We start from the raw sequence: 10,119 nt of genomic DNA, 5'->3' as shown, positions 1-10,119 counted from the left end.
TCCCAGCAGATATGTTGACTTGTCTTAATATATGTAATTATTAACATTAAAGATGGCTGAGTTCCATTAAGTGTCCCAGTAAGCCATTCAATCATTCAGCACATGCGGTAAGTGGAATGCAGCCATGATTAATTTTTAAATACACCTGTGCTTTTCCTGCTTTGCTTGCTTATTTACCACATGCTAGTTTTATTTAGCTTTCTCATATTTCCCCCCTCATTTCAAGGATAATGATGCTTTGAATTCAAAAATAATTGGACCCTTATCTGCCTCCTCTTCATTGCTTCCAAATCATGATCAGCCCCTGACAGTCTCTCAATCTGTTGCTCACCCCCACGGGATAGCTGTGTGTCACACAACATGCTTCAGCAGGGAAAACAGTCACCACCTGAACCTTAGAGGACTGAATATTAGGATGTAGATAGCTGTAAAATCATGGTGTCTGCTACCATACAAAGGGACAAACTAACATACTTACTGCAAATAGACAAAATAGCATAGATATCTCTTATTTTGTGTGTATCATTTTTGGCAAACACATTAATCAGAACCCCAAAGAGATGATCTGTTGGCAAACACAAATGTTTTCTATTGAAATACTGTAAAAATAAAATGATTCAAGCTGTCAGTGACAGCTAAAATGTAAAATATGTAAAATGTGAAATTGAATCATAGAGCTGTGTCACACTGCATGACACTTTCTTTCTTATAATAATAATAATAATTATTATTATTATAATGATAATAATGATAATAATTTTTTTGTAGGCTAGTGCATCCATATTTTCAGTTCATTTTGAGTTTGTGGTTGAAACAAATAAGAACAAGCAAACACAAAAAAATAAAAAAAATTCAAGTCTAAATCAGTAAATCACCAATCAGTAAGATTTCCTGTTATTATAAGTCTTTAACCATCTGAACCAACTGAAGCAGACACTACTCTGTATACCCACCAGAGGGAGGTAATGTTTTGGTACAAAAAAGAAAAAAAAAACTTAGAGAGAGGCCTCTGCCGACATTTCCTCATACTTGCCTTCAGCCAAAGACAAAATACACTGCTCACCTTGCTGCTACTTTAATATACAAAATAAAACTGTATGAATATTAAGAATGAACTGAATGCAGTAAGGAATTCCTCTAGTTTTTTTGTGTTTGAAGGATGTGACAATCAAACGCAAAATGATCATTTTGTCATATTTAGTTGTTCTAAGCTGTGACAGAGCTTCTAGTTGTAAAATGGCTTTAAATTCTTTAGTTTTCATGCAGCTATGCAGAGCATTCATGAGGGTTTGTGATAACAGATACCACCACAGATGCAACACCACAGAGCCAATGTTTGAAACAGACAGTGGATATCCATGAGCAGAAAATAGGTGACTCATCAGACCATATTTGTTGCCATGTGGTCCTTACACCAGCATATGGTTTAGTGCCTTCATCGTGGATATGAGTATTTTCAAAAAAGAAAATTTATTATACTATATTTACTATATGCTATATTATACTATATTTAGAAGCATTGCATTTGTCCACTTTTCCAGTAGTTTGTTATACCTCAATGGTTTATTGGAATTCTAATTAATGACTGTGTAGCTGCTTTTCTAAGTCTGACTTAGTGACTTCAAAATTACAGTAAAAATTTTTGTTTTCAGTTTGTCCATCCTGTTTTCTTCGTGTCCAAGAACAAAATTATTCTGTATCAGTTCCGTTAAAAAAATATTTCATGTTGGTGTTCGGTTTCTTGCATATTAGAAGTTACAGTTACAGTTATTTGATATTATGCAAGGGAAACCGCACTTACATTATCTCATCATTCTCAAATATCATGACACAGTTACAGATGACCTCAAAATTATAGATTGCCATTATGTGACAAGTCTTTATTTTAGAAACTCAAAATGGTTTAATGCAGCGGTCTCTGGCTGAAAGAGAAACTTAAAAGTTGGACCTTCTTGGAAATGCTGCCATCTAAACACGCTATGTCCTAAAACTTCCAGATACAAATTTAATGTGTCATCCTTCAGTTTCTTGGAAGACTCTTTGATTTTCATTTTGTCCTCTGTTCAAATCAGATTATATCAATCAGTGTATTGTGGTATCGTGTTCCTGACAGGCTGATGAATCGCGTTAACTGTGACAGTCAGTGTACAGGATAGTATCAGTCAGTTTGCACAGGAGCACACATTTCATCAGCTTTAAATCTGAAACAAACTGACACACCATTGATGTCACCTTTTAATTTATTTTGAGTTCATTTCAATGATTTTAAGCAATTTTAATGTTTCTGAAAAAGCATCTCATGACTGTTAATCAGTTATTCATTCAAGCTGCTATGGAGATTGGTTCACATTAGATCGCATTGACATTCATACATTTTAAGTCTCAATAGTAGAAATATGTTCAATTATGACACTTTATTGATATGTTTCTATTTTTTTCTTCAAAATATAAAAAGATAGATCATGAACATTCCATTGAAATATACTTTATACAGTTCTTGATGAGTTGTTCTTTGTGTTCCAACATTTCAAAAATAAAATCCGGCATAAGTCACAACCAGATGCTCCAGTGACCACCTCTTCTCCCCATTCACTCTCCTACTAAGACCGCAGTACAATGGACTAGTACCTAAGTCTGTTTTATACAATTTGATGGCATGTAAAATGAACACACATCTTTTATCTTTGGAATGCTTACGTGAATGCATGATGTTAGTCTGTAATATTAGATGTAAGTATATCGGTATGACTTTTGTGGTGTATATCACATTATTTCTAATTAAAATAAGATATTAACTCTATTAGAAAAATCTATTCAGCATGATAACATTTCCTCTAAAACAACTCTGGTCTTATCACTTTGTAAAATAAAATATTTTTTGATTAGTGTGATTGCTAAGTCACTCTATGGAGAGCCATAAAGCCACTATACATGTGGTTGCAATCATCTGGACTGATGACAGAACATCTGTGTCTCAGGGAGCATACAGTAAGTGTCGATCAGTGGCATTCGTGGTGCAGATTGCATACTGTGTCCTCAATTAAACAAACAAAAAACATATTAAACAGAAACAGGCACATAAAGAAAATACATAGGATATAATTTAAGCATGTGTCATCCAAGGACCACATAACACCTTCCAAACACCTGGAGAGGACATGTCATAATATTGTCATTACACATAGTAGCTGTTAGGTTAACAGTGGCATCTACTTACCATGTAAAGCATTTTTGTTATTTTGGTTATGTGAGTGTTACACAGGAAATCTCTTAACATTTTGTAACAGATTGCAAAGTTTAGAAAGTAAAACAGACTTAGCACTCTCAACATTGTAACTCATTCTGTTCAACATGACTAAATCAAATGGCAGTATTATGCAATAGAAAAGGAAAGACATCTTTTTCAGCCTGGCATTGGCAGAGCAGTCACAATGTAGAGAATGAAGAAATGGCAAAATTAACAGTGATACAGAAAGAAAAAAAAAAGACAGTACATGGCCGTAAAAACACAAACAGCTGGGTGAAGCACAAAGTTTTTGCAAGTGTGCACCCCATTGCTAGAAGTTTACCTCTGAAATATTCATAAACATCTTTGTGACCATCAAAGCCATAGTTGCTTAATGCCTTCCAAAATGGGAACTGAAATCGGGAGTTTTAAAAAGATAAGGGACCAAAACAAAATCCCATGGAACATTTTTGCAAATAGACAAAAGTAAGTTCTAGACCCTGTAAAACCAACACAGACTCAACAGAATTCTCGAATAGTCTCTGTAGTCTACATCACACCATTGAGTCTCATATACTGGTGAGCCTCCAACTGCAATGTACCAAGAATGGACGGCGGACCATTCAGCTGCCTGAGCTGAGCCCTGAACCAGCAGGGCCTGAAACTCACTTGGAATTCCAAACCAAGGGTGAGGTGCTTGGAGAGCACTCAACAATGAGATGGGTTTTTTTTGTTTTTTTTTAAAGCAAGCCTTTTTTTTTTTCCTTTTTTTTTTAAACATCAATCCCCCCCCGGTGGGCCCTGGTTTCGCTCATTTTTTTTTTTTTTTTCTTGCAACACTTAAAAGTACCTCACTGACATCATTTTGGAAGCTCTGGGTCTCTTTGATTGGCGCTCACATGAATGTGTTGTGTGCTATAATGAGCTGCCAACTAGCCAGCTGGATGACGGTAACTCCATGGGTATTGACGGATGCAAAGACCTGACCATCTAAAAAAAAAAAAAAAAAAAAAAAAAAAAAAAAAAAAAAAAAAAACGAAGACAGGCTACCTTACACACTCATGCTGACACTGTGAGTGTGAGTAGTTTTCAGTTGCCTCTGGGAGGAAGACGTTTCTGCTCTACGACACGGCACAGTGTTCATAGTTATCAGGACTGGATTCATGACAAACAATGATAGGAGGCTAAGGGGATATGTAAAGACTCTGTTCCCCCCTCGAGAGATTATCAAGTCATAATGCATGCGTTTTTTTACACATCACTGTGAGGTGTTCACATTATCGTTGTCTATATACTAGAATTTATTATGTTAGAAAGGAAATAGCAAAACACCTACATCCACACACACCATCGACACACCTGAGTCCTTTAAACCACACACAAACTTTGGAATGGCAGTTGGTTCCATGCAAACCTGAAATCTCTCTCGACTCTTCGCCAATGCGGTATAGTATCTCTCATAGTCTGTTATTGGTCTTTATTGGATAACCTGCGCTTGTACTCCCATTTCTCTACTTAGGACAAGTGGAACAGAACTGCCCATCCCAGCAAAATCCTGCCATGGGACATCCAAGGCCTTTACGAATCTCTTTTAACACTGAGGAATTGAAGATACTCTTGAGGGTCTCCGTGTGCCCTGCTACAATCAAGTGACAACTCTTGTATTATTGCCAAAGAAAAAAAAAAAAGCAAACTATGAGTACTAATCAAGCAGTCAAAGTTGTGGTATGGTGAGCTGTTGTTTTAGAACTGCTGCTGTTGCTGCTGCTGCTACGTTAAGTTGTGCAAATGATTCAAGGAAGGAAAAAAAAAAAAGAAAAGAAAGAACTTTGTGAATTGTTGCGTTCTTTTGCACAAATGCTATAGTTTGGCAAAGTCTTGAATGATCGCTGTTGATAGAATGGTTAGAAAATATACTGCTCAACAACGCGTTACAAAGTAAAACCATCGAAAAGACTGGAATGAGGAATGTAGGGCAGTAGTAGCAGAGAGATTTCATCGAACAAAACATAGTTCAGGGTGTACTTTGCAAACATACATGTTTCAATATTCACATTTTTTTTACTTTTCAAAACAAAATATAGCTCTTCTCTTTCATTATAATCTTTTTTAAAACATTAATTGCATATAACATTTTTTTAATTCATTTTATATATACTTTTTTTTTGTATCTCTAGCACCCTTGTCTTCAACTAAGGGCTTGCAGAAAAGACAGTCATGCAAAGTAGTCATGCTGGTAAACAAAGTTACAAAAATGCATTATCTTTTTTTTTTTTTCATTTGTTTATCTCAGCGTCCATCCTTTGTCATTCCCATGTCTTTACAGGCAAGAGTCTGTCATCGCTCACTGTCTTTCCAAAAACATTTTCCCGCTGCGTGTGGGGAAAACGCGTTCGCCCACCTCTCGTGACAAAACATTCGCTTCCGATCTCTTTTTCCACGACTTTGACTCCATTTCATGATGCCAAATTTTCTATTCACATTTGCATCTGATATTTTTTTTTTTTTTCTTTCTTCCATTCTGGACCTTTTCTTCCCAGAAACTTTTTCCGAAGCCATGGATAGTTGATTTGTTTATCAAAATATAGATTTGATCTCTTTGTACACTTCCACACTTTGCTCTACTCTTGGTCCATTTCTTCTCATTTTCCCCTTTGCCTAAGGGCTCCACTGATGGGCCATCCTTATTTTGACATCGACTTGCCATTGCAGCAGTCGTTGGCAGCAAGAGGGACAAGAGAGAGATGGGGCAGTATGCGTCTGGGAATTCTTGTGCCTAATTGGCAGTGTCGGCCTTTGTGTTACAGGGGAACATTTATCTGATTGGTCCCTTTTAAAAATGATAGCACATAATTTCCAGCTAATGAACAGTTATGTGTGTGACGTAAAAAGTGCCTTTGTGATAATGATGTCCTTTTCGTTGCGATTTAGGCCAGCCAATATCCTCTGATATAGAAGACAGACTGACAGTTGTCTCTAGGATTTTTGTCTCCTTGAGTCAGTCTTTTCGCTCCTCGAGACTGAGCACTGTCTCAGTCAGACATGGGAAAAATACTTGTAACATTTAAATGTGCAGATAGGAATGGGATGCTAGTGGCAGTTAAAGGACATAAGTTCTTTTAGAGGAATGACTTTGTACCAAACAGAGACAATGGCCAGTATGAGGGCGAGTACAAACCTCATCCTGAATGGAATATTTCTCCTAATCTACAATACATTACAGAAGGTCATTCAGCAAGTGCATGCTACAGGACCTTTGGTATCCCACACGGATTCTGGGGCTAGCCCATGGCAGTACATGAGAGATAAAGATAAGTCTTTTTTTTTTCTCCACCATTTTCTTATGGGGAATGTTTTAGGTGGGTCTAAATGTACAGTATGTGCCAGACATGATCTGTTTGAGCCGATGCTACATGTGCTTCATATGTTGTTGTTGTTTCTGATTATCTCAGTATTTGTGAGGAGGGCAGTGTTTAAGCCGGATAGAAGTGAATGGAAGACATAAGTTCAGTGGCAAACATGCTATACAAGTGCTAAACTTGAATGAAAGACTGCAGTATGGGTGCTGTTAGATACTGTGCATTTGTGATTAAGTTCATGTGCACTGCTTGTATTTAGTGCATCGATTTTTTTTTTGTTTTTTGTTTTTTTGGAATGTCAAGTGTTAATGAGTAAGATCAATCCTTTGTCTCTCATGTACTTTCTATTTATTTTTTTTCTTCTTCACTGGAAAGGAACCCAAGAGGAGAATGACATCTAAAAGATCCCTTGTATGCATAAATTCCTCTCTCTTCAAACTGTTGATGGATTAAGTCAAGTTATTTCCCGGCCAACAAATGCTACAATATGTTAGCAGAGATGCTACATTGTTCATTCAGTCCTTTGTGAAGACAAGTGTTGGTATTTTTTTTTTTTGTTTGTTTGTTTGTTTGTTTTTTTCTCAGAAACATGAAGTTGCGCAGTTGTTCAGCACTGTAGATGGTACTGAGTTGGTCATCATACAAGATGGCGAGTATAGTGTTGTCATAGAGATGTCATCTGGAATGTGTAATCAGGAGTCCTTCTCTCTCCCAAAGTGTGTCAGTGCAATGCTCAGTCAGTTTGCCGAAAAAAGAGGAAAAAAAAAAGAAAAAGAAAAAAGGTCAGTCAGACAAGTTGTCAAAAGTATGGTCGGAGTTCCAAGAGGCTGCTTTGGTAACAACGTGAGGAGCAGACCATATGATTTTTTAATTCATGATTAACCTCTGGTCTCTCTCTTGTCACCCCAAAGATCTCCTTTAAACTGTCCATCCGTGTCACACCTGTCGCTTACGTGGCTCCCGCCGCAAATTTGTGTTTACCGGTTACTGACTCCTCATTAGAGAGAGGGCGAATGCTAGAAACTTAACACTGTGAAGACAAGAACAGAAAGCCATTAATATTAAGTTCACAGAGAATAGACATTATTTGTTAAAAAAAAAAAAAAAAAAAAAAAATGTTCACTTGTTCAGTGAAATTGAAACTTAACTAAACTTGTAACATTACGAGTAAGCACATGTATTTAGATTGGTTTATAGAAGTGCTCGACTAATATAAAGCAATCTTGGTCATAAATTTATGATTTTTCTTGTTCTCATATTTGAAATTTGCCAATTGCATGGATTTCCATAACACAGTTTCATAGTGTTACTGACATTATGTACAATAGGGAAGTAATCAGGGATTACCATTACCTGTAAACTGCTGGTTAACTGTGCATGTCAGAATGAAGTGCATAAATTTAAACTGTGATGACAACTCTAGTACAGCTACAAAAAACATGTCTATCTCCGACATACACACACAACGTTGGCACATAGGAAATGGCAACATTAAAACGTGTGGCTGACAATATTAGAAAAAGAAACAACAGACTGAATGAAACAAGCTGCCAGCCAGCTGACCAGCACCATGCTCTCCACTCTGCCAACTCTCAACAAATATAGCCATCACCTTTACAGAGGAGTGAATCATGTACAGAGCATTTCAAAGCTAACAAAGTAAGGTGATAGGGAGATGATGATTACTCACTAATATGTGTGTGTGTGTGTGTGTGTATGTGTGTGTGTGCACGCTTGCATATGTACGTGTATGCAAACATTTTCATTTGAATGATATGTACACTTCATGGAAAAACACATTTTTTGACAGATGGACACATACAAACATACGCACTGCTATTCATGGATGGTTTTTTTTACATTTACAAAAGAGATTATTGTACTTAGTGGATTTACAAACTTGGCTGACACCATTTCAGGAAGTTTAACCCCCAACTTAAGCTATACATCATGCAGGCACAGGTGCAAATTCAAGAAAATGTTTGACAACAAGAGTGGAGTATTTTGAAGTCTTTGCCCACAGTTACGGCAAACAGTTCTTGAATCACATGTGCTGGCATCATGCATTATTTACTGGGAGATTAAACACTTCTGTTCTGGTCTCACCAGCACACATCAACCCACAATACAAACATCATCTCTTATGAGCAGCCACATCGGCTCTTCCCGTCTGCTCTTCGTTTCACCCTCTTCTTCTGTCAATTTCCACTGTATAGTTGTAGTTTTTCTCCAGAGAAAAGCGAGACACAGTTCATATTTGTTAAAGGCAAGTTGCTCAGTAAATGTGAAGGATTTAGTCAAGAATTAAGGCGGCTTTCATCATGAGGAAGAATCAGCACCTATTAATCTAAACCACCATGGTTGCTCACCCATTAACCATAGACTCTATAATTGTGTTAAAATAGTATTTTGATTATGTAAGCAGGACCTTCTCCTGGTGCCAGATGCATAAATCTGAGGTAATTTCCCAAATGTGTCTGCACGAAATCAAGTTAAAGCAATCTTAGAGTCAGATTTATAAATTCCTAAATATGTCTTCTTCTGTGTTAAATTTTTCACAAATAGTGTACATGCATACAAGTCTAAAGACATTATCCATTATAGTATACCAACACACCACTGTTTGTTTGGATACAAACCAGACTTTTCTGTCTTTGTCTTTATTTGTTCTGGCAGCAGTGCCGTCCTGAAACAGTGCCAAAGCAGCCTTTGTGTTGTTACACCCAGCACTAGTATTATAAATCATAACAGCTTATTCACTGATGCAGGTCAAAGTTACATTATTTCCGCCAAATTACCTTGTGCACATTGTTCTTATTCCCAAATTACCATATGATAGAGCTAAAAATATGCGTAGTACCAAAAGAATAAAACTCTGTCCTGTAAAAAGGATGTTAACAAGATATATTAATGTTAATAAGATACTCTTATTCTTCACAGACTTCTGGTGTCCTTAAAAGACCAACACTCCAAATAAATCGCTCTTTGGCATCACTGCTGTCTTTGTCATATTGCTATATTACACTCATAAGTTTGTCTTGAGGTACCGTCATTCTACCAGCAAATGTTTATAAATCAGGTTCCTGGTGCCAATTAAAGGAATAGTTCAACTTTGATCTGCGCATTTTGCATTACATTAGGCTATGTAGCACTCATTTAGTGGATATAACAAGCTAGGTTGACCATCCTCTTAATGCAAAACCAAATTATGCACCATAGCAACAGACACACAGTACAGTACATTTTATATTCCTCTGCTTACCAAATCCATGAGCATCTACTGTATAATACCATACACTGCCTTTCAGGATACATTAACAACAACCCCTGCAATATTTACATTTACTGTACAGTGCATTTACCCCGTGTAGGACCAGTTCTTGTCCAAACAAACAACCGAGAACGAATTTCCCTGTAAGTTGTCATTATAGCTGAATTAATAATGGTATGCCTTAAAAATAACCATATCGCATGGAAATAGTACAAAAAACAAACAAACATACTTTGTTTTTGAAATGCAGACGTAATATGTAT

General features: G+C 36.7%; 1 protein-coding gene across 2 annotated transcripts in view; it reads right to left on the bottom strand.

The window, feature by feature from the left end:
• Window positions 1–4,040: 4,040 nt before the first annotated feature.
• LOC111220012 (potassium voltage-gated channel subfamily C member 1-like) overlaps window positions 4,041–10,119 on the bottom strand; it is a 50,060-nt gene continuing 43,981 nt past the window's right edge. For both annotated transcript variants that reach the window (XM_022742942.1, XM_022742943.1), the window contains one exon: window positions 4,041–7,615. Coding sequence is in view for 1 of the 2 variants with exons in the window: in XM_022742943.1 (XP_022598664.1) it covers window positions 7,602–7,615 (14 nt within the window). In the remaining variant the exon portion in view is untranslated. The remainder of the gene's footprint in view (window positions 7,616–10,119) is intronic.

This window comes from Seriola dumerili, unplaced genomic scaffold, assembly GCF_002260705.1.
Source record: "Seriola dumerili isolate Sdu_G_001 unplaced genomic scaffold, Sdu_1.0 BDQW01000068.1, whole genome shotgun sequence".
Lineage (NCBI taxonomy): Eukaryota > Metazoa > Chordata > Actinopteri > Carangiformes > Carangidae > Seriola > Seriola dumerili.
The sequence above is the reverse complement of the archived record's forward strand: the minus strand, read 5'-3'. Positions and strand labels throughout refer to the sequence as shown.